The 26,328-nt window shown below is 34.6% G+C and overlaps 1 protein-coding gene and 1 pseudogene across 4 annotated transcripts in view; both read left to right on the top strand.

The window, feature by feature from the left end:
• Tmed5 (transmembrane p24 trafficking protein 5) overlaps positions 1-26,328 on the top strand; it is a 34,791-nt gene that overhangs the window by 523 nt on the left and 7,940 nt on the right. The window contains exons 2-5 of one of the 4 annotated variants that reach the window (XM_087213142.1): positions 10,111-10,208; positions 16,925-17,108; positions 17,875-17,901; positions 21,338-21,444. In XM_087213142.1, the coding sequence (XP_087069268.1) occupies positions 10,111-10,208; positions 16,925-17,108; positions 17,875-17,901; positions 21,338-21,403 (375 nt within the window). In that variant the 3' untranslated portion in view covers positions 21,404-21,444. Of the gene's footprint in view, positions 1-10,110; positions 10,209-16,924; positions 17,109-17,874; positions 21,185-21,337; positions 21,445-26,328 lie in introns of those variants that run through there. The other 3 variants (XM_004841250.3, XM_087213141.1, XM_004841251.3) reach the window with 3 other exon arrangements.
• On the top strand, positions 22,023-25,314 carry LOC147827666 (cytochrome c oxidase assembly factor 5 pseudogene; annotated as a pseudogene).

Below are 26,328 nucleotides of genomic sequence, written 5' to 3'. Positions count from 1 at the left end.
AATTTCACAATACAAGACAGAAACACGTTCTCCTTTATCATTGGACGAAGTGATGACACTTTGTTGAGTCACCTCCACTACTTTCACCCAATTCCGATATTATAAACCTTCACTATCTTTACTTCAGTTAAGAATTTTTGAATCGTAACCGTGTGATTATCACTCAGTTTGATTTTCAAATATTTTGGGAGGTGCTATTGCCTGCCATATTGACTGGTGGATATTTCCGACCCTTATATATCCATTTTTTTCAAATCAAATATAATCAAATCATATATTGAAACTTTGTAACCTTTCTTTTATCTGGCATTGTCAGCATTTCCCTGTGTCATTTTTTGATATATGCATAATACTCTATTATAAAGAATTGGATGGGTTTATATAGTCATTCTGGTAGGGGACAATTTCTTAGAAGACAATCTGTTTTATTTATTCAGCACTACTGAGGATTCAGCCCAGGGTCACCTCGCTGAGCTACATCCCCAGCCCATTTTTTATTTTGAGACAGGTTGGGCTTGAATTTCCTCAGCCTCCCAGAATGCTGGCATTACAAGCCTATTCTTCCCCAACCCCTACTTAGAAGATAGCTTAGTAGTTCCATACTGCCAATTTCGACATTTCCTGGTAGCACTGCAAAAAATGCATGTTGGCCGCCAGGATTTAGCTCAGTGGTGCCCACGCCTGCCTTGCAAGCACAAGGTCATGAGTTCAATCCCCTATACAAAAAAAAAAAAAATGTGTGGTTCATCTTCTATTTTTTCCAATTACTTTATAATTAAATGTTATGTTTTGAAATTAATGTAAATAATTTTTTAAAATGCCAGGTACTGTTATTTAAAGAGGAAAATTAAGTTAATGTAGAATTTTTATCCAGAGGACCTGTAGAATTAGATTATAGTTACATATGATAAGCACAGAAAGTAAAGTATCTAAAATGACATAGTGAGCAAAACTGAGACTAGAATTCAACATTTCTTTTAGAACTTAACATACTTTGATTTTCAGGAGTGTTCAGAAGCTCAGCGCTTAAGTCCTGGGGGGGTGTGACTGTATGGTAGAGCCCTTGCTCACCTGGGTTCATTACCAGCAGGGGCTGGGATGGAGGAGGTGTTAAACTACTGAACATTTAATTTGTGCCTAGAATGGTGCAAGGAGGGGGGCAAATAGAAGAAAAAGAAATAGCCCTTGTTCTCAAAGAAACTTAAGAATTACTGATTCATAAACAGGTACTGTAATTTCAATAAAGTATGGGTAAGTACTGTTAGAGGAGGGCCCCTTCTGGGTTTCATAAGAGGATTCCCAAAGAAAATGCAGTTAAATCTGGAAAGATGCTTAAATGAGACAGAAATGCAAGAAATAAGGGATATTTCAGGAAAGGGGACAAAATGAATAGACACATAATTCTGAAAATACATAGTGTTTAGTTGTAGGCATGTATATAGTATACACTGTAAGTACTAAGTGTTTTATTAGATTTGAAATTTGTTTTTTGAGATAGAGTCTGCTTTCTTGTAATTCAGGCTGGCCTTGAATTCGTTAGCCCAGGCTGGCCTTGGACTCTCAGTAATCCTCCTGCCTCAGCCTCCCAAGAACTAGGGCAACCAGCATAGATTTTTGAGTCTGTAATAGAGTTTTAAGTCTGTAGGAGTAGGAGAAAGGGAAATTGGAGAGACCCAAAGACTGAGTCATCTTAGGCATCCAGATGGACACCATTTAAGATTTAAGCAGATTGCTCAGTACAGTGTAAAGGTAGTTTTGTTTTATTCTGTCTGTTTTTTGAGACAGGATCTCCCTGTGTAGTCCTGACTAGCCTTGAAATTTGGAATCCTCGTACTTCAGCCTCTGGAATGCTGTATTACATGTGTGTGTCAATATGGTGGGCATTGAAAGGTAGATTGAATGAAATAAAAATTAGAGGCAAGGAAACCACCTAAGGGTTTAGTGAAATCATCTAGATAAGAAAACAATTTATGTTAATCAAAAATTCCTGGCTATTTACCCACATATTAGGGAAGGAATCTGTTTAAGTATTGTTTCTTGGTTCAGAATCCTGACTCTTACTCCTTAGAATTTGTTTGATCTTGAACAAGTTATTTAACTTCTTACTTGTGAAGTGATTATAATAATTACCTCATGAGGTCCATTTGAAATAATGAGTTAATAGGTATTCAAAGACTGTTCTTGATACATATTCAATGGATATTAGTTTTAAATTTATATCTCTAGAGCATGCTTTAGCCTTAGTATTTTTTTTTAGTAGTATATGTTTATAGTACATAATGAACCCATTCTTTATGGGGAATTGGTATGTGTATATAACACATCTTAATTCTTTTTTTGTAATCCCTTTCCCCTCCTGTCCCTTCTTGCTTCCTCCATCTCTTTGTCCCCTTCCCATATACAAAAATCTACCTATTTCCAATTATCTATCATTTATTTTGCTTTTAATTTATATTTTGGGTTTCTCATATAAGAGAAACTGTGTAATATTTAAGCTTGTGTGTGACTTATTTCACTTAACACGTTCTCAAAGTATATCCATTTTCCTACAAATGACTCAAGTTTATCCTTCTTTATAGCAGAGTAGTATTCCATTGTATATAATACTACATTTAAAAAAAAAATCTATTCATCTGTCAGTGGACATTAGGCCACTACCAAGATTTAACTATTGTGAATTGTGCTTCTGTAAACATGGGCATGCATGTATCACTGTGATGTGATGTCTTTAACTCTTTCAGGAAGACACCTAGAAGGGGAAGCACTGGATCAAATGGAATTTCTTGTTTTAGTTTTTTTGAAGAATCTCTGTACTGATTTCCATAATGGTTGTACTAGTTTACATTTCCACCAACATGTAGAAGGAACCCCCCCACCTACTTCATCAGCATTTGTAGTTATCTGATGATAGCTATTCTTTTTAGAGTAAAATGGCATCTCTGTGTTGTTTAAATTTGTATTTCTCTAATGGCCAGAGATTTTGAACATTTTTTTCATGTACTGTATTTATTGGCCATTTGTATCTCTTCTGAGAAGTGGCTACTCATTTCAGTTGCCCATTTTTTGATTTGGCTTTTATTGGGGGGGGCTGAGTTTTTTGAGTTCCTATATATTCTAAATATTAGTCTTCTGTCCAGATAGCTGGGAAAAATTCTCTCTCATCTTGTAGGTTGTCTCTTCTCTCTGTTGGTTGTTTCCTTTGCCATGCAGAAGCTTTTTAATTTAATATGATCTCAGCATGCTTTAGCTTTATACTTTGCATCTTTAGTTACTCGTGATTTGGGGGGGTGGGGGTTTGGTACTGGGGATTGAATGCAGGACCTTGAGCATGCAAGGCAGGCGCAGCATCACTGTGGTAAATCCCCGATCCCTGGCCCATGATTTTTTTTTTTTGGTTCCTCCAAAGCATTCTCCCTACATTTGTTTTGATTAGAGAAAAATAAAGTCATGTCATTTAATATCTTTAATCTTACTGTTAGAGGGATTTGTAGGATGATGATCATCTTCAACCCTTTGTTTACATTTTTTAGCCTCATGATTAATATTTCAGTAACTGCTTGTCTTAAAGTTAGTGTAGAAGTGGGCTGGGGATTTAGTTCAGTGGTGCCACCACCTTCCTCAAAAGCACAAGGTCCTTAGTTCTATCCCCAGTACCAAAAAAAAAAAAAGTCAGTATAGAAGTGAAGAAAATTTCTTGCTGCCCCCTGAACTTTCACTGAAATGAAGTGACAGATCAATAGGAGAAAAGGTAAAATAAATTTATGTGATTATAGTTTTATATAACACAGGAGCCTTCAGATTGAAGACTCAAAGGCTGACCCATAAGGAGTACTATCTGTATTTATGCTAATGTTCAATGCAGTGTGGATGGCCTTGTAGAAATATAATTGAACAAAAAAGGTATGGTCTCATAGAAATGGATTTAGAGGAGAAATCCAGCAAGGTGTCTGTTAGATTTTTCTTCGGCTCTGTGAAGCATTTCTTCCTTCTGAGGATGGAGCAAGGTCCTTTCTAGACTGGGAGTCTTATGATCTATAATCCAGTAAAGTGTATCAGAGAATTTCTTTATAGACAACTGTTACATGGAAAGGCAGGGGAAAATTATAATAACATTTTTGTTTTTGGCTAGTTTTAGGGAAAAGAGGTTCTGATTTCTATGACTCACCTTGAGTAAGAATTCTATTTTGTATGGCTTGCCTGCAGAGAGGAAGAGGGGTAAGAGACAGGAGGACAGGAGACAGAGACAAACTTTGTTTCTGAGGTCTTCACTGTGAAGTATCATTTTCTGAGTCCTAACATTAGTTTTTACAATATTAATGAATAGATATTCTTAACATTGCCCTTAATTGCTATGACATGTTGAATTTTTTTCCCCAGTGCTGGAGGTCAAACCTGTGGTCTCATGCATGCTAGGCAAGCAATCCACCACTGAGCTATATCTCCAGCTTATTAAATTTTTATCATTTTTATTACATTTTAGGTTTTAGCAGACTACTTTTTGGGTAAATGACTAGCCCAACATTACATTGATAAAAGTTCTTGAAATTTTTTAATGCCATTACATATATCTTAAGAGTAAAATAAATCATTCATTTAAAAATTGTTGAGGGCCGGGGATTTAGCTCAGTGGTTTCACCTCCTGCTGTGCAAGCACAAGGACCCGAGTTCAATCCCTGGTACCAAAAAAAACAAACAAACAAAAAAAGGCAATGGTAGGGCTGGGGATTTAGCACAGTGGTTCTGCTGCCTGCCTCGAAAGCTCAAAGACCTGAGTTCAATCCCCAGTACAAACAAAAAAAGGCAATGGTGAAGACTGGAGCTCCTCCAAAGCAGCAAAAACCAAGACTTCCTTCTTCTTTCCCTTTTTATTCCATCCAGGCTACAAGCCTGTTGTTTGGTGCCACTTACATCCAGAGTGAGTCTTCCCTCCTCTATAAGTCAATCATCCAGACACAGCTATAACTGTGCTAGTCTGCCAAGAGTTTCTTATTCAATTTGACACCACAATTAACTATCACAGTCACCTAGGCTGTGCTCTTATAAACATAGATATGTATGTATCACTGTAGTGTGAAGTTTTGGGAGTATGTCCGAGAGAGGTATAGCTAAATCAAATGAAATTTCTATTTTTAATTTGTTTTGTTTTGTTTTTTGCGGTACCAGGGATCGAACTTAGGACCTTGCGGTTGCAAGGCAGGCAGCAGCACCATTGAGCTAAATCCCTGGCCCATCTATTTTTAATTTGAGGAATCTCCATACTGATTTGCATAGTGACTGTAGTAGTTTACATAGTACCAATAATGTTGAAATGTTCATTTCTTCCCCCACACATCCTTGCAGCATTTTTTATGTTCTTGATGATAGCCATTTTGACTGGAGAAAGATGGAATCTCAGGGTTAATTTGCATTTCTCTAATGGCTAATGACGATGAACATTTTTTCCATGTACTTATTAGCCATAAGTATCTGTTTAGTTCATTTGCCCATTTTTTTAACTGGGTTGTTTGTTTTGTGAGGGGTTAGTTTTTATTTCTGTATATACATTCTAGATATTAGTCCTGTATCAGAAAAGTAGCTAGCAATAATTTTTCCCATTCTGTAGGTTGTCTCTTCACTCCATTTCCTTTGCTGTGCAGAAACTTTTTAATGTAATCCTATTTGTTGATTCTTGGAATTATTTCTGGTGGTATTGGAGTTCTGTTCAGGAAGTCCTTGCCTGTGTGTATGGATTCAGGTGTTCCCCTATGTCAATGACAGTGAATCTTTTAGAGATTTCAATGACACAGACAGCCCACTGTGGCACATGTGCCGTAGATTCGCCACCACTGCCCTATGCGATCTTCAAGCATTTTCAATATTTAAGTCTTTGATCTATTTTGATGTAAGTACAGGGTGAGTGATATGGGCCTAGTTTCATTCTTCTGCACATGGATTACCAATTTCCCACAGTTTATGTTTGTTTTAGGACCTTTTGTGGACCAGAAGGTTGAAGGTACTGAGAATTGAAACCAAGGCTGCAAGGAGCTGCAGCTCCAGCCCCTTTAAAATTTTTTCTTTTTTAAATTTTGAAACAAGATCTCAAACTAGGCTCAAATTTGCAATCCTCTTGCCTCAGCCTCCCAACTGCTGTTTTTACAAGTATGTACCACCATGCCTGGCTTTTAATTCCACTTTTGCTGATGGTCTGACCCTTCAGAGAGCATAGGTATTATGGATAGTTCTCAATTCTTTTTTGTTTTTTAAATTTTTGTTTTATTGGTACATTTTAGGTATACAGTATAATGACATTCATCATTGGAAATTTGCACCTTTACATAATCTCTCTTGGTTCTTATTTTTCCCCCTTCCCCTGCCCTCCCTTCAACCCCTCCATCCCTCCCTATTTACAAAGATTTTGTTCCTATTTTTCCATTTTCTCATATTAATCCCATTCCCTTCTCTCCTTTCCCCTACCCCTCCCACTTCCTTCCCCTTTGCCCCTTTTCTTCCTGTTTCACATTATCTGTTATACCTTTTAGTCCTTATTTACACTTTCAGTTTCTCACGCTAGAGAAACTTCGGTATTTACACACGTGTCCTATTTATTTCACTTAAGAGTATCGCCTCAATGTGCATCCATTTAGCTATAAATGTCTCTAATGTTTCATTTTTTATGGCTGAGTAGTACTCCATTTTATTAAAAAAACCACATTTTCTTGATACAGTCTCCAGTTGATGGGCATTTAGGCTGTTTCCAAGTTTTAGCTGTTACAAACTGTGCTGCTATGAACATGGGTGCTCTTATATAACTGTGGTATGATTCTTTTAATTCTTTGAGGAAGATACCTCAAAGTTTAGTTTAGTTTAGTTTTAAATTCTTCCTCCCTACATAATTCAGTTTCAAAGTGTTATCCCCTGTCCTCGTGGGTATATTAAACTTCAAATTCCAGAGTAACTGTAGTGAGTAAACTAACCCCCTTGATGAATTCTATTTGCCACTTTGGTTTTAATTTTTTGAGTTTGTTTTCCTGGTTATGCAGTTGAAAGGATTTTTTTTGAAGTATAATCCAGCATCCCAGTTTTTTGGTTTTGTTTATTGGGTTTTTTGGGGGTTTTTTCTGGTTGTACTGGCAATTGAAACCAGAGATTTATTTGTATGTTTTCTGTTTATTTTTAAATTTTATTTAAAAAAACAAATTTTTATACTCCAACAATAAGAATAACAGGTTACTACACTGTGTATTGCTTCCTTCAAATTCATGACTCAATATAAGACATAAACCAAAAAGATTCTTACAAAAAAGAAACAGATAATAACACAAACTTTCTTTTCAAGGAAGATAAATTATTAGTATAAATGAAACAAATTAGCATATATATTGCTGTATATGTTTTCTCTTAACTTACCAAAAACTTGAACAGTTTTACTACAGTTTTCATCATGTTCTTTTGAAATCATCTGGAAGTTTACATTATAGTATTATTTTGTTTTTGTAATATATTTTATTCTTATATTTCTGTATTCTTAAAAATTATTTAACAGTTTTATTAACCCTGATAGCCACTAATAGTAATTGCTTTTGTTACTGGGGTTCTGGGATGTTGTGGGCTCTTTCAAGAGATTCTTTCCTGGTTCTTGTTGTCCTGAACATGGGAATATTAGAATTGGACAAAAACAGTGAGAAAGTTGTGAGATTTTACATTTATTAAAGGTAGGAAAAGATAAATGCCTGTTAGATCTAGACCATCCTATCAAAAACCTACTTAGTCTTGTGCCAGAATTGAATATAGCATTTTCTGATTTGTCCCAGGTGCAGGGGTTGGAACTGTTTTTCTGCATGTGTGTATTTCCATAATTGATAGATCACACCAGCTTTCCCAGCCAGCTCTAATCTCTTGCCTCAGCTTTAATGAAAATATTTTTAACTTTGTTATATCACTTGTTTTCTAATTTAATGGATATGGTTTTAGGTTTGGGGAAAGATATCCTTGAGTAATTTTTTAAAAACTTTTTGAGTCCTTTGATACTGAAAAATGACTTTTCTGGGCTGGGAATATAGCTCAGTGGTTGAGTGCTTATCATAGCATGTGCAAGGCCCTGGGTTCAGGGGTGGAGGGGTGCTACTTTTGCTTTCACTTCAGTAAATACATATTTATTTTTAAACGTAGGAACATTGAAGATGTGGCTCTTTTTTTTTTTTTTTTGCATGTAGTATATATAGAATTCTATATACATTTAATTTCATTCTTCTTTACAACTAAATAGATCTAAGGATTCTTCTTTTTTTTTTTTTTTTGGTACCAGGGATTGAACTAGGGACCTTGGGCTTGTGAGGCAGGTGGTGGAACCACTGAGCTAAATGTCCGGCCCGTTTATTGTTATATAGCTTCTACATTTCATTGAGATTTAAAGAAGAAAAAATTATGTAGAGCACAGGAATAGAGCACTCTACTAAAGTCAGCAAGAAAAATAAAATGTATTGTTATTTAAGAGAGAATAGGTATTGAATACAGGTTTTAAAAAGACTATACATGTGTAGTAATAAAATAATAAAAAAGAAAATAAAAGGGCTCTACTATATAATGTTCCAAATAGATACTTTTTCAAATAGGTAATTTTTGCTTTTTAACAAGTGCTATAAATAGAAAAGAGAAAAAGCAGGGAGAGAATTGAAAGAGGGGAAGACAAGATGAGCAGACAGTGTTCTACAGTGAAACAATAAAGCACTTTAATTTGTATGACATATAGATGTACTTTTTAAATACTTGCATCTGTGACAAAATTAAAATACTGACATTACCATTGTTAGGATCAGTACCCTTAGAGTTACAAAAATAGAGAGCAATTTGAAAAATTTTCGCCCACCATAAAAATGCTTTGTCCCAGATAATGTATGATTAAGTATCAAAGAGGATAGGTGTGGATTCTGTAGGAATACAGGGGACAGTATGAGAGAACTGGGGAGGAGTCCATTTCCAAATATTTAAGCTGGCTCTTGAATGGGTACTACTGGATCAGGAACTATCTGTTCAGGAAAATGGCCTAGGACTATTAGCAATACAACATACTCATTAAAAATTATTCAGAGAGGGCTGGGATTTAGCTCAGTGGTTTCACCACCTGCTGTGCAAGCGCAAGGTCCTGAGTTCGATCCCCAGTACCAAAAATAAAAAATAAAAATTATTCAGAGGCAGGCCAGGGATTTAGCTCAGTGGTTTGGCCGCCTGCTGCGCAAGCACAAGGACCCTAGTTTGATCCCCGGTACCAAAAATAATTACTCAGAGGCAGATTGCTCAGTTCAGATTAGACCTTGCTACTTAATTGCTTTGAACCTTTGGGAAAACTACTGCTCTGTTTCTCAATTTTTTAAAAAACTAAAATAAAAATCATAAGCCCTACCTTTTAGAGTTTTGGAAGGAATAAAGTAATCTACATAAAACTAAAGCACTTTAAAACAATGTATGGGGCCGGGGATTTAGCTCAGTGCTTCCAGCGCCTGCCTTGGAAGTGCGAGGTCCCGAGTTCGATCCCTGGTACCAAAAAATTATAAAACAATGTATGGCATAATCTGTAATTGTGATCTGCTGTTACCACTATCATCTTTATACAGATATTTGGGAATTATAAAGGAACAAATCATGTTTACTGGCCAGTAAGACTGGCTTGATTATAATACATAATTCATAAAGTGTTCAAGAAGTCAGCTGGAGTTAGATCATAAAGACCTGGGATGCTAGATCAAAAAGTAGCTAATTATTATTTGTTTATTGAAAAGGAAACAAACTCAAAAAAATATATATAGCATGTCTTCAACTGCTTAAATATTAAGTAAAAGAACTAGTACCAGCATTTAAACTGCAATGTATATTACTGTAAACTCCACAGGGCTCCTCAATGAAAGCACTGTTTTAGGAAAGTATATTTTTAGTATATCCACAAGGCTTAAATTCAGGTGATGGCAACAGGAATGGGTACGGTAGAGATAAGTTTCAATTCCTTTCTAGCCCTACCATAACTTTGGTGGCTTTCTTACCCCGCTAGGTTCAGAAAGAAAATATTTATATCATTTGATCTACTTTATAATTTTTCAGAATTTATAATGCATATTTTTCTTGTGTGCTCTTCTACAGGTTTTAGATGGAGCAGGATTAGATATTGATTTCCATCTTGCCTCTCCAGAAGGCAAAACTTTAGTTTTTGAACAAAGAAAATCAGATGGAGTTCACACGTAAGTTGGGTTTTGGGTTAAAGAGCTATCTGCAGGGCAGGGTAATTTAGTAGAGTTAGTATTAGATAATTCCAAATAATTGTAAACAGTCTTCAATGGTGGACCATCTTCTAAACTAAAACATTACATTTTAACTTTTTATTTTTTGGAAACAAAGACTTGCTGTATTGCTCAAGTTTGCCTTGAATCTCTGGGCTCAAAGAATCCTCCTACTTCAGCCTCCTCAGTTGCTATAATCAGCTAATTTTTTATTTTTTAGGCATTTTGTTTTGATCTGGATTACATTTTTTCTTTGCTTTAATACATTACTATTCCCTAGGTATGTATAAGGCATTTTACACTTGCCTTTCTGGCTAGCACACACTTTGCATTTTAACTAAAAAGTAGTTACAGGTTGTGTGTCTTAGATTTATTGAGCTGCTGGCTGTCACAATTTGATTCTAAGTCTTCTTTCTTGAAATAATATAATAGATCTTTGTATGTGTAAACTGTTTTAGTCACACCTTACTCTAATTAGAAGGCCTGTAACCATATAGAAAAAAAAAAATCTCTGAGTTCAAAGTTTGACAAAAAGTTACACCATCTCTTCTTACGTGTCACTTCTCCATATCTCACTGGTATGTTTTCCTGTCCCATTCTCTTTCACTATACCACATTCTTTTTTTTTTTTTTTTTTTTGAGGCAGGGTCTCGCTATATAGTGCACGCTGGCCTTGAACTCACTGTGTATCGCAGATTGGCCTTGAACTTGCAACGATCCTTCTGCCTCAGCCTCCCAAGTGCTGGGATATAGCACATTCTTTAGTCAGTATTAATGTTAAAACTGAACTGAGTTTACAAAAGGAAGATGAGTAAAACCAGAGTATATTATTTGTCGTAAGCTAAGTTTACCATGTCATATGCTTCTAAATTAATCCTTCCACCAACTACAAGATAGATTCTTTGATTCCAAATCCCCATTTTACAGATAAGGACGCTCAGAGATGTTAAATAAGTCTGCAGGGATACACATTCAGGGCGGAGACAGGATGAACCAAAACTCTTGCTTTCTACTATATGATGCTCAGAACATCCCTGGCACATAGCACTACTGTAAGTACTAAGTATTATTATAATTATTGGTTTTTGTTAACCAAAATGCCTGGCATATAATTGATACTGAGTAAACACTAAATATATGAATGAGGAGGAAAAAAGTCTCAACCATATTTTTTTAGAATACTAATTTAAAATAGTTTTTTGGTGAACTGGGGATTGAACCCAAGGCCTTTACACTGAGCTACATCCCCAGTCCTTTTTTATTTTGAGGTAAGATCTCACTAAGACAAAGTTGTCCAGGCTGAGCTCAAATTTACAATCCTCCTGGTTTGGCCTCCCAAAATGCTGGGATTACAGGCATCCAATACCACACCCAGCTAAAATGTTTTTTGCCTACATAGAACACAGAAAAATATTTGCATAAACCTTTAATAAAATAGAAAAATGGTGATTTAAAAGTCATTTTTGATTGATATCAAAAATAGGTATATGAACAAGAATAATTCATCTTTAAGTTTCAGAATATAAAAAATTTCTTGTCAGTTTTTATTTGTCCCTAATTATCTGCTTTTCTTTAGAGATAAGTGAAAGTTAACTATTGGGGACAAAAGGTATTTTATCGCTTTCTTTTTTTAGAATTACCTCTTGTTAAGCCATTAGAAAAAAAAGAATTGAGTTTATTATAATTCACATTGAGTTCTTTTAACATGCCAAGGCAGTATACACTTTTTATGTATTAATTTTTTTATTCTTCACCACAATGCTGAGGTATATAATATTTTGCTAATGAGGCACAGTGTATAGCTAAGTGAGTTGCTAAAGGATACCAGCTAGTAAAAATCAAAGCCAGTATCTAAACCCAGGCAGTACAACTCACTGTTAATCACTACAGCAAATTAAAATATTTCTAAAAACTGGATTTAAACAGAAATTTCATTTTTAGCTACATTAATTTTGTAAAATCTCAATTATAATACTGAAGTAGATTTTTCCACTAAAGATCTTGGCATTAAATGTCGGGTAAAATAAGGTTAGTGAATATCTTCAAACAGAATTTAATAGCTTAAATAATATCTATCTACCACTGCCTGTAATGAGGAATAATAAATACATGAATGCAATTTTTTTTTTGGTTTGGTTTTTTTTTTTTTTGGTACCGGGGATCGAACTCTGGACCTTGCATTTGCGAGGCAGGCAGCCAAACCACTGAGCTAAATCCCCGGCCCACATGAATGCAGTTTTTTCTAGACAACTAAATTAATATTACCCTAACATACTACTAGAATTTTAGATTGTTAACTCATTCTACTAGTAACTTATGCATTTTTAGTTGTGTAATATTTTGTATCATTTATAATAAGATTCCTTTCTACTAAAAGCTGTCAATACAAATTTAGAAAGAGATTAATAAAGAAATAACTATAACATAGTAAGGAATTTTTATTTTTCATATACCTACATAATCTTTTTTTTATACACTTGCTGAAGCTCATATGGTTGACTCAGGGTTTTTCAACTTTTTTCTATTTGTACTTTATTCCTCTGCTTACAGCCTTTGTAGATCCTTTTCCCCATGACATTTTAATAAGACAGATACACTGCATATTTCTTTATATACTGTATGTATATCTGTGCTTTAAATAATAAATACAGCAGATACAAAGCTTGTTCTTTTTGTTCAGTGCACAGATGAAGAATGGCTAAGTAAAGCTCAATTAAACATAATTAAGTCCAAAATTATTAGAACTTTAAAACTGGGAAACTATTAATATGAAATGCAACTTTTAGTTTAAAATCTTTTCTGAGTAACTTTTAATGCATTTATTTGCAGATAGAGCAATGTATCAATTATACATAATAGCAGTTTATATAACTACATAAGATTAGTAATGTAATTAAAATCTATTGTTCCATTTTTCAGTACAAGTAAATTATTCTAAAATAACATTCGTTTTTTAAAAAATTATTTTTAGTCAAATTAATTTTTAATTTTTTCTTGACAGGGGAAACTAATTCTAACTAGCTACTAGTTATTCAGATAATACTGAAAGTTTTTTCAGTGTTTGGCGTAATTAATGAGTTGAATAACATCTGTAGAATTAAATAGTAAACTACTTTTATTTAATTCTCCAGAAAATCTTTGAAGATTATACATCATCCATAAGGGAGCCATTGTCAGTCAAGATGCATGTTATAGACTACCTCTTCCAATATAACTTCAAGATCAAGCAATCAATCAGTTGAAAATCCTCAAAGAATAGAATAGTTTGTGAACAAGAACACCATGTTTTATAACATTATTACTGCATACTTATTGTGTATTTTCTCTGAATTGATGCTGTTTGTGAGATACCAGGAAAACCCAAAGACAGAAACTAAATTTTAAGGAATAAAATTGAGGGTTGAGCTTTGGAGGTCACAAACCATTTTAATATCTAAGATTTTTTTCTTTTGTCCTTTTCTGAGCAATATCACATTCATTGAGAAAGCTTAGAGTAAATGAATGCTATCCTTCAGAATAGTCATTTTTACTGGTTATACAGTTCTTGTAACAATGTACACATTAGAGTGCAATGGAAAATTTTCCTCAGGAAATGTCCTACATCTGGGTTAGATTATCTCCTATTTATGTCATAGTTTTTTACCTTTTAAAATTGTTCCCCACTGTATTCATCAGTATTTGCACAGGCTTCTCCCAAAGGTAAATATGTCCCCAGAAGACAAGCTTGTCGTAATTGGGACTGCAAAGACTATGGGCAAGTTCTGAGCAGTATAACAGAAAGATTAACTTGAACTGGGCATGGTGGTGCACACTTGTAATCCCAGCACTCTGGAGGCTGAGGCAGGATTGCCACAAGTTTGAGCCCAGCCTCAGCTACATAGTGAGTTCAAGGCCAACCTGACCTACATAGTGAGACCCTGACTTGTAATCAAAAAAAATCAGGAATCAGACTTCATCGATGCCTGTTAACAGATGATGTGATGATCATGTGAAAATATTTTAACCTGTTTGAACTTCATTTTATTTACCTGTAAAAGTTAAATTATGCCTACTTCCAAATGTGATAAGGATTAAAAGAAATAAAAGATGTGAAGTCAGTGTATGTATTATGAAGCATTACATAAGTATTAGCTGTTACTACTTTATTTGAAGCATAAATGAACAGCATTCACCATTGTATAGTTATCTCTTGTGCTTAAACAAAAAAACCTCAATAAATTGGAAATAGGATAAAAAGAGACAGATTACTTTAGGAACTAAACATATTTCTTTTTTGGTTTTGGTACCAGGGATCGAACTCGGGGCCTTGCGCTTGCAAGGCAGGCGGCTGAACCAATGAGCTAAAAGCTAAATCCCTGGCAACAGATTAGTTTAAAAAATGAGAATTACATGTATCCAGAAGGCCATAGAAAATAATGCAACCCTCTTGAAAATTTAAGTGTTCTGTCAGCATATTGGCAATGGGAAAAGACCATTTAAATTGTGTTTTTCTAGTGTGACCTAATACAGTGTGGAAAGTCAGTAGTCATTACATAGAATTACATCATAAAAAATGAATTTATGGTTAAAATACAGATACCTGTGATTAGAGAGAGGCAAACCAGGAGGATCTGAACATTTTAATGGATAGAGTATTGATAGGTAACTGTAAGAGGGCATGCCCAAAAAGAAAACAATGATCTTAGGTTAGAACAAAAGAACAATTCAGGTTTTCTTTGCTGAACTGAGTATGTGACATTAGCAGGACATTGAAGAAAGATAAATGTTGCTGGGCATTGTGGCGCATGCCTGTAGTCCCAGCAATTGGAAGGCTGAGGCAGGAGGATTGCCAGGAGTTCAAGGCTAGCCTGAACTGCATAGTGAGACCTTGTCTAGAAAAAAGCAAAAAACAAAAGAAAGAAAGATACATGTTTAAGAAAAATTTCACTACATGTCTCTCTCTCTCGCGCGCGCGCACACACACACACACACACCAGGTTTTAGTAGCTTGTCCTTTGGGTCCTCAGATCACACTGAAAAGACAGAAATGGGCCCAGAGCGCACATACACACCATGTACCTTTCTTTCAATTTAGCATTTTCTTGAACCTCCTCACACATATTCACTGGACAGTAGAACAGAGGGCATAATCTAGAAAGTTGGAGGGATGTTTGCCTGTTTCAGGCCTCATAAATTGTAGTCAGTGCTCTGCATCCTTTGATATATCACACTTACCCCAAAACTGACAGATGCCCCACTAGCTCTGGATTCACTGAAGATCTTAACATGAAGAATATAATTTGGCTCCTCCCTTGCAAAGCCTGACAATATAATGCTGCATGTCAACCAAAGAGAAGTATAGGCAAGATTATCTAAGTCAAAAGAAGTATACATTAATGTACAGGTTAATAAAAGATGATGAAATTCTGGATATTAGCTATAAAAACTTTAATGTAGGACTATAAAAGACAAGCAGCTCTGACTCCACACCCCCACTGCTTAGATTTCCCCCAATTCCAGTTGAACCCACCCTTGGGATATTGAATAGAGGTGGAAAGCAGTTTAAAATATAGCTGAAACAGTTTAGAAATCAGTTCATCTAAATAAGAAACTTGCTAGGCATATCGAAACCTTTATTAGAAATATAATAACACTTTAATTTGGGAAAAGGCTCATTTAATGTGCACATTAAGTGTACTTATTTTGTAAAAGTTTCTTTGTAAATTATAGTTGCTCTATTACTGAATAAAAGAGGCCATATATGTATCTATTATTAGTGCTCATAGGGTAATTTTTATGAACTCAGTAGCCCTACCAGAGCATTTCTCTTTTTTTTTTTTTTTCAGAGCATTTCTTTTTTGGCCAGTTTCTTAAAGTTTTATCAGTAGTTTCTTGTGAAATAATTAACTGAATAAAGATAACAGGTATTTCATTGATATATTATAAAAATGTAAATTAGTTTTGCCATTCATTCAAGGACACTTACTTGTTTTCTTATTTGGGACCACAATAGTAAATGTCATTACCATAGAGTATTTTGCTTGTTTCAGCTTATCTCCATAAAAAATCTTTGGGAAACTACTTCACTAACAAGTCAACTATGGCCAAGCCAGTTATTTGAATGGGAAGGTAGTAAGACCAAAGATCTTAAGTTCAGTTTATTTGTGAATGGCATTTTTTCAATAAAGGTAATGCAACTAAAAGTAAAGGTCTGTTTGCTGGCTATAGACCTCATCTTTAATCTTTTTAGACTGTATTACAAAAATGTACTTAATTATAGGAGGCCTAGAAGAAAACATTACAGACAATCTTAAAAACAATTTACACATTAATCTCACTTGAAGGGTACATCGGTGGTCATATATACACATAGCATAATGAACTAAACTCATGATAAAATTCCCTTAATGTATAAATATTAAAATTTCTTATGAATTATGGTATATTTAGGTTTTTAATCCTATCATCTTTCAAAAATTAGATCAAGATAATTTAAAAAGTAAATGCCACACATGTTTAAGTTACAAGTGTTTCCAGACTGCTTCTTCACCAAAACTATAAATTACCTCTTAATACTAAGGAAATTGAGAAGCTATCTAATTATAAACCATGTTTCTTCTCTTTTACTTGTAGTTGTTTTCCTTTTGATCTCAAATTGATGTACAAATAACTGAAAACATGCATTTTTTTAAATTCAGTGTAGAAACTGAAGTTGGTGATTACATGTTCTGCTTTGACAATACATTCAGCACCATTTCTGAGAAAGTAATTTTCTTTGAATTAATCCTGGATAATATGGGAGAACAGGCACAAGAACAAGAAGACTGGAAGAAATATATTACCGGTACAGATATGTTGGAGATGAAACTGGAAGACATCCTGGTTAGTATGATCGTCTAATAAAGCAATAAAACTTATTAACATCCAGATGCCTAAATGTTATAGGCATTAAACTAAGCAGTTTATCTACCTTTTATATCATTTCAAATCTCAGTTTTACTTTATGTTCATACAGCTCTATTAGAGCTTTTACAGGACCCTATCATAATTTTCTATTTTTTCCAGAAAGTGCAACTTAAGAGTACATCTTGGTAGGCTTATTTTATAAATGTTATGTTAAACTATTTTTTATTATAAATACTATTAATTGTATGTAGCCCATATAAAAATGAAATATTTTCTGATTTTACTAATACTTTGTGAGATAAAAACATTTGGTATTTTGCTACATTCTACATTGGTCAGACTAACAATCAAACAACAAAATATTATAAACACACAGTGCATTAAAAAAATAGGTAAATACCTAAAGGTAATAAACAGTTGGCTTTTTAAAAGCTATAATCATTTTGTGGTTTTATGAGCTTACAAAGATACTATATATGAGACTCCAGGTGCTGTGCTACTGAAATAGTTTCATATTAATTCATAGTGTCATTATACCTTATTAAATAACTAAATTTAAATAAATCAGGAGAACTATTATATAATCTTACAGTGGATTTTTAAATAATATGAGTACTACTGTCCCTTTACTGAATTGTGCCGCTAAAATTACATTTGGATTAAAAAAAACTCATTAGGCTTGTTTTAAATTCACATAATATTTCTGAATTGTTTATAGTAAAATTATTTTATTTATCTCCAGGAATCCATCAACAGCATCAAGTCCAGAGTAAGCAAAAGTGTTCATATACAAACTCTACTTAGAGCATTTGAAGCTCGTGATCGAAACATACAAGAAAGCAACTTTGATAGAGTCAATTTCTGGTCTATGGTTAATTTAGTTGTCATGGTGGTGGTATCAGCCATTCAAGTTTATATGCTGAAGAGTCTATTTGAAGATAAAAGGAAAAGTAGAACTTAACCCTCAACTACTTAACAAAATTGAACAAAAAGGCAGAAAAAATGCAATAAGTTGTTACCATTAATACTCAAGACCATTAGTCTTTTCCAAAATGTTTTCAGGCATTCTTAGTAAATGTAAAACAAGTATAATTTTACTGTGAAAGTCTACACTTTCTGTGCAAGTTACTTTATTGATCCAGTCATACTTAAGGGTGTAACAGGAACATTTATAAAATGTTAAGTTTAATTGAATTAATCCATATTAATAACTGCATTTGTCTAAGTTTGAAAATATTTTACAAATATCATTTGTGAATTAAATGAATTAACACTGGCCATAAATGCAATACCATAGAACCTGCTTTTACTTAGATACTTCTTTGTAATGGTGGCAATTACAAATTAATTGTAGAAATTTTTGATATATCAAGTTACAAATCAACAGAATTATGTAATTATGGATTAAATATATCAACTTTTTTCTATTTACATGTGTACCTCTTCTAAAAGATAGATACCTTTGAAATAAAATGACATTTTTGAGATTTTTAATATAAAATATATTTCAGTGTAAAATATTAACAGAATATTAATTTCATGTACTTAGCCTACATTCCCAAAAGCTGATATTTTATTAATTCTTCAAACTGCAAGGGCATACTTTCTCATTCAATTAAGACAAGTTTTCTCTTTGAAATGAAAATATATAATTAAAGGTTTTCTGAATTGAGGATATATAAATAAAGCTTGCTCAATTTCCATAAGGATGCATTCAGTCACAGTAGCTAAAGTATAGTATTTTTTTTTTTTTTTTGGTACCGGGGATCGAACTTGGGTCCTTGCGCTTTCGAGGCAACCAGCGGAACCACTGAGCTAAATCCCCGGCCCAAAGTATAGTATTTTTAAATTAAATATGAGAAAAAAATTAAATATGAGATAAAATGAATTTATTTTTCTATTATCTGCCAACAGTGTTATGCAAGTTTTAACATGATTATTGACTTCAATAATACATTACCAGCAGTTGTGAAGGAAATTTTGCTCAAAGGATCTAGACCTAGGGTAAATAAATTTTTTTTTCTGAGTTCTCAAAATTGTCAGACACAGAAAGAAGTGAGGTAAACTTGAGAATAGCTGATTCAAAATAAAGTTTACTTAGGGCTGGGGATTTAGCTCAGTGGTTCCGCCGCCTGCCTCAAAAGTGCAAGGTCCTGAGGTCAATCCCCGGTACCAAACAAACAAAATAAAGTTTACTTAAGTAGAACTATAAAAATCTGAAATCTGATATGCCCATTATGACATCCTAATCCTAAAATAAATAAGAGGAATTTCTAGTTAACTTTAAAAAAAAACTGTATTTGACTTTATTTTCTATAATTACTGTTTTGAAATTTCTTTTATAACTATTCAAGCACCATTTATGACATGTAACCCCCACTATAAAGTTTAGCTTTGGATGTAAATATAACTTTCATAAAATGATCTTTCTGATCAACTTATTAACATTGAAAGATTAGGAACAGAGATTCAAATTATAAACACCTGACATGTAAATAAGCCATATACACATGAAACTCTGCAACCCTAGTTTACTGCAATCTAGAATCTTAAAGGAACAGTAATTTAACTTCATCCTGAATGAAACAATGTTAAAGTTATACCCATTTGTAATATAATAAATGCATTGTGAGTTAGAAACAATCAAAAAATTGGGTATAGAGCCAGGGATTTAGCTCAGTGGTGCTGCTGCCTGCCTCACAAGCACAAGGTCCTGAGTTTGATGCCTGGTACCAAAAAAAATAATTTAGGTATAGAACCCATCTATATATTGATGGAGATCTTGATGAGCAGTAATGATACCCAGAGAAATGTGATATCATTTGTAATTGATGCTCAGAGTGGGACAGAGAGACATTTGCCTCTTCCTTAAGGCCCCTGGGAGAAAAATGTAAATTTCTATTTCCCTAGAGGCTGTTTAAAAATGAGATTAATGCCATATATGACCAGTTACCTTAATTGGCCAAGAAAATGCTTTGGGTGGCTAGAAGTCCCTGTAACACATAACACATGCAAAACAAGGGTCAGTAAGATCACTGCTTATGAAGAGACCTCCCTTTTGCCCTTCCTGTTAAATTCATAAGCAAACTTGTAGTACCATAACTAATAAAGCAGGGTACAGATACAAACTACTGCATCTTTTCTATAAAACTGTGATTAAGAATTCTACCTCATATATATATATATATATATATATATATATATATATATATGTCTGCTGTACTGTGCTCTGATTCCTTATCTAACACTGAATTTGTTACATCATCTTTACCATAATGTGAGTTTTGTCACTGACTTTAAAACTGATTCAGTAACTTCTTACCATATAAGAGTAATAAAGACTTTAGGAAGATTAAGGATAGTTTTATTTTTTGTAGTCACAAAGTGAAGAGTGAGATGAAGTAGCATGCTATCTGTATTAATAAAAAAAAAGTAAAATTTGTAAACAACGGTTAAAAACTTTAATATTTTAAAGGTATATTATCTACTTCATATGTTTTTTTTAAGTCATGCTAAAATGAAGGAAGCTATTCATCACTTAAGAGCTGATTTGTCGTGGCTTTCTAATTATCCAATTAACTTAAAATACTACAACATTGAACTAAGGCCTAGAGTTCTGATTTGCATTTGGATCGTTGATGTGTTCTTTCATGTGAATGTGAACATAGAGAAAAGTAGTGTTTGAAGGGCCAGGGATTTCACTCAGTGGTACTGCGCCTGCCTCACGAGTGCAAGGTCCTGAGTTTGATCCCCAGTACTGCAAAAACAAACAAGAAAGTAATGTTTGAAAATAGCATTGAAGTAAGTTACAAATTTAAGTATACTGACCCTTCTTGAATATTATGGTGGCTTAAAATTAACAGTAATCAAGTATCTGATTATAAAATTATATATTGAAGTTTTTAAAGAAATTAATTCAGCATGTAGTGAATGGTGTTTCGTCTGGTGTATAATATACAGTGTTACCATTGTTTATACTTATGAACAGCTATCTTAAATGAACAAGATTATGGGTACTGAGTATATATAATAAAAATTACTATGAAAGAAAATCTTACCAATCACTGTAAATTCTTTCTACCCTGAAAGCCTTCTTTGATCTGTCTTAATGTGCCCTTCTCTCCAATTTTGAAATCCCATAGCTCTTCTCTTTAAATCATACTACTTTGTATTGGAGTTCATATAATTATTCATCTATTATATAGATGTGCGTTACACCTAAAAGATCCTCAAAATACAAAGATGCAAAGTACATCAGTTCTCAAGTTTAGATGGCTACACGAGGTCCCAGGGAATTTGTTGCACTCCTCTACCACAGGTATTGATTCTTTAGGACTTTTTGGGGTTTTTTTTTTGGGGGGGGGTGGTTTTTTTGAGACAGGGTCTTCCTTGTAGTTCAGGTTGGTCTTGAATTCACTGTATAGCTCAGGCTGGCCTTGAACTCATGGCAGTCCTCCTGCCTCAGCCTCCTGAGTGCTGGGATTACAGGCGTGCACCACTGTGCCCAGCCCAATTGTTTAGTTTTAGAATGTGGTTTAGTAATCATAATTTTATCAAGTCAGTTATCCTTGGACATTTGTTAGCTAGGTGATCCATCCCAAGTATACCACACACACACAAAAACAAATGATTAAGTGGTAATATTTCCATACCATGGGATACTGTGCACTAATGAAAAAGGAACTTGGTGGGGATCAAGCCCATGGCTTTGGACATGCTAGGCAAGTGCTCTGCCTCCGATCTACACTCTCAGGCCAGAACAAACTACTGATATATGCAATAATTTACATGGACCTGAAAGGAATTGTGGTTAATGAAAAAAGCCAATCTCAGAAGTTTACATGCAGTGATTGAGGACCAAGAGGGTCAAGGTGGCAGCGGGCGGAAGGCATGGACATGACCCGTTATTACGAGGACAAGCCGGTCTGAAGGAGGACCTGGGTGCATGTCTGCTGCAGTCGAACTGTGTGCTCCAGGAAGGAAAGTCTCCTCGGGAGTGCTTGAAAGAAATATACCGCAAAGCTCTGAAATACTCATTTTTTGAGTGTAAAAGATCAATGTTGGATACCAGATCAAGATTCAGAGGAAGAAAAGTATATTGATACCATTTTGCTGACGGCAAGATGAAAACCAACAAAGGATTTTTTCTGGTCATTAAAGTAAAAAAACCATTAATTTTTGCTGTTATCTGTTTGTTCAGGTGAGTTTTCTCCATACAACACTGGAAAAAACATGAATTCTATTAATATGTATAAGGGAAATGTTTTTCCTGATCTACATTGTTTTTAAAAGATCAATTTAGGTGTACAGTTTTGAGGATTGACCTAAAGCGCAAGGAATGGTAAGGTTATTTTCAAACTTGACTCTTTAATCAAATTAATTTGTGTATCAGGAAGCCACTAATGTGACAGAGTCAATAATACAAAGCCTGTCGAGACGAAGTTTATTAGAAAAGTTTACGATAAAACTTTTTCTTTTATTCAGTTTGTCCTGTTTGATTTTAAAATAAATTATGTTTAAGGCTGGAGATTTAGCTCAATGGTTCCAGCACCTGCTGTGCAAGCACAAGGTCCCAAGTTCAATCCCCGGTACAAAAAATAAATAAAACCTAAACTAAATTATGTTTGATTCCTTGGAGAGGAAATGTCCTTTTGTATCAATTCAATGAAGTACCAACCTCAAAACTTTAAAACCCTCCACTGGCACAGCTGGATGCCCCTAGAAGATACTGCCAGGGCTCCTTCTACCTCTTGGCTGTTGGCAGGCTGACCCTGTCCACATAAGGAGCCAATATCAGCCTTAAGCCCACACCCTTAACATCTGAGATCCAAAAGAGAGCGAGCAAACTTTCCTTACCAGGGTCCACAAATCAGATCCTACTGAGGGACTTGGGTCTCCTCTGGATCATCAGATACCTGACCTTGGCCAGGCCTGTGACTGGTAACATCCACTGGAATCGCATTGGATGAGGGATCTGCAACACTTAAAGAGGGCAATGGAGCAAACCAAAACATCAGATACTCACTACAGACAGCAAAGGTGAAAAACAGGAAGTGTTGGAAATGTTTAGGCTTTTTTGCTGTGCTATGGTTTGAACCCAGGGCCTTATGCACACTAGGCCAGTGCTGTACTACTGAGCTGTATCCCCAGCCCTAAATTTTATTCCCTCAATAGCTTTATTCTGATCACTTCATACAGTAGAGCTAAATAGGAATCCAAGTTTCCAGCTTTATTTTTGGCACTGAAGATCAATGAAAAGCCATAGTGTCTCCACAGTTCATTGGAGCTAAAGCAATCGAGGTATTGTATTGCTCACTCAAGGTTCATCAGAAGTTGTGAGAATCCCCCAGAGTATCACAGGGAAAGGAAAAATGGGTTTCTTCAATAACTGTTGTATACCTATTTAAGTGCTACAACTTTTTGTGGGGCTGGACGTTAAACTCATGGCCTTGCATATGCTATCCAAGTACTTTTTTTTTTTTGGTACCACGGATCGAACTTGGGTCCTTGAGCTTGCAAAGCAGGCGGCGAAACTTTGAATTTCCCTACTTTTTTTTTGGTACTGGGGATCGAACTCAAGACCTTGCACTTGCAAGGCAAGCAGCGGAACCACTGAGCTAAATCCCTGGCCCCTCCAAGCACTCTTAACACCGAACTAAACTTCTAGGCCTGAGTGCTACAACTTTATACAAAACCCTGTTTTTTCTGTTTAGGTATAGTTTTATTGAACCTTTATTTGGAGAAATTCACATACCACCAATTCACTCTTAAACTATACAGTTAAGTATTTTTACTATATCTACAGAGGGTGCAGCCATCAACACAATTCCAAGATGTTTTCATCACTCTAAGGAGAAACACCCATCAGCAGTCTCTCCTCAATTCTTCTCGCCCTCCTCTCCTAGCAACCACTAATATACTTTGTCTCTACAGAGTTGCCTACTCTGGGCTTGTTATATAAATGAAATTACAGTATAGTATGTGGCATTTTGTGACTGGTTTCTTTCACTTACCATGTTTTCAAGGTTCATCAACGTGTAGCATCTATATACTTTATTATTTACTCCTGAATAATGTTCCATAGTACAGACATGCCATATTTTATTTATCCACTCATCAGTTGATTAACTTTACATTGCTTCTTCTTTGGGACTATTATAAAGCTATGAATATATGTAAACAAAAAAAAGTTTACGTGCTTTATGGTACGTATGTGACATCCTTGAAATAAAATGATGGAGGCAATAGATTAATGGTTGCTAAGATTAGGGATGGAAAACACAGATTAGGGGATGGCTTCAGTTTATGACAAACCTTTCAGAAGCCCAAATGTCTGAAAACTACAGAAGCACAAAGGTGCCTAAGGATTTCTACCAGTCTGTGTTAAGAGTGGCTTATCCAGACAGTATAAATGGAGTCTTGTGGCAGAACAGTTCTGTATCTTGACAATGGTTGTACAGATCTACACATGGCAAAAGTGCATAGAACTACAAATACACATGAATGAGTGCATATAAAATTAGTGAAGTCTGAATAAACTGGATTGTAGCAACATCAATTTTCCTGACTTGTACTACACTATGTTCAAAATGTTGCCATTGGGAGAAACTGTGTTAAGGGTAACAAAGATCTCCCTGTACATTCTTTTTTATTATAGATTCTCTTCCCATTAATCTATGATTATTTCAGAATAGAAATAGGAAACAAAAATGTTCAAGCAGCAGTATTTTATGGTTGAAATAGGCTGCTGTTTTGATATATATGTATTTCTGAATGAGCAAAATAATTTATAACATATTAAAACCAAAATAGCTGTAGTCAACTGTCACATTAAAGTATTCGTTCACTAAGATTTTAATTATAAATAGGTTAGTGAAATATATATTTTTGGGGGGTACTGGGGATCGAACTCGGGTCCTTGCGCTTGCACAGCAGGCAGCAAAACCACTGAGCTAAATCCCTGGCCCCAGTGAAATATATTCTTGAGGGAACCTAAAAGAATTGATCCTGATCGTTTTTCATGTGAAATATGAAAGACAAATCAATCCCTTGCTTTTTCAAGAAATTCTACATTCTAAAACACTATCCAAAAGGTATACTACAATTATGAAATATGATACAAGACTAACATTATTAGAATTATTACAACACTGCCACAGGAAGACCACACCTGTTTTCTAAATGTAATCATATATATATATATATATGTATATATATATATATGTATATATATATATATGTATATATATATATGTATTTTTTTTTTTTTCGTACTGGGGATCGAACTTGGGTCCTTGCGCTTGCAAGGCAGGCAGCGGAACCACTGAGCTAAATCTCTGGCCCTCACATTTTTTATGAATCTGAACAGAGAAGTTATCTTTACTTTTTTTAGGTTTACTTTTCAGTGAATAATCATGGCATATAGGTAAAAAGGAAATTCTGAACATCAGTTCCTTCATTTATAAGATGACGAAGTTCTTGTTGAAAACAATCTCAGAATTAAATCATACAGCACATGGAGTAGAGAAGCTCAAGCATAATATAAAATTCTTAAATGTCAAAGGGACACAAATTTTTTACATGTGCTGACAGATCTCCCTTGCCCAAACAGCAAAGGGGAAATACCAAAGAAGATATTTAAACCATAACAGGAAAAGACTGATACATTAAACATATGGCCCATGTAATAATATCATCAAAGGAGATTATTTCCTTTTTTTGACCATTCAAGGCATGATCTCTTATATCTCCACAGCATCTACTACAAGGTGCATTCATCACAGCATACCTAAAGCAAGGCTTAATGTGTTAGAATAAGAAAGCTGTTGGGAATGGTGGTACACACTTGTAATCCCAGCACTTGGGAGGTTGAGGCAGGAGGATTGCTGTGAGTTCAAGTCCAGCCTGGAGTACATAGTGAGTTCAAGGCCAACCTGAACTATGTAGTGAGACCCTGTCTCAAAAACCAAATAGTAACAACAACAAAAACAAGAATAAGAAAACTGAGAATTACTAAGCTCAATACTTTGATTACATAAAAGCAAAGAGTCCGCTCTTATGGAATCAATAAGGGTTAGGATGTAGCTCAGTAGTAGAGTACTTGCCTACCATATGGCAAGGCCCTAGGTTCAATTCCCAGCACTGGAAAGGAAAGAAGGAAGGAGAAAATACAGTATAAATAACCGGGGAAAAAGAT

Source organism: Heterocephalus glaber, unplaced genomic scaffold (genome assembly GCF_053883595.1).
Source record: "Heterocephalus glaber isolate CG9 unplaced genomic scaffold, H.glaber_assembly_v1.0 deba00001442, whole genome shotgun sequence".
Lineage (NCBI taxonomy): Eukaryota > Metazoa > Chordata > Mammalia > Rodentia > Bathyergidae > Heterocephalus > Heterocephalus glaber.
This window is presented reverse-complemented; position numbering and strand designations above follow the sequence as displayed.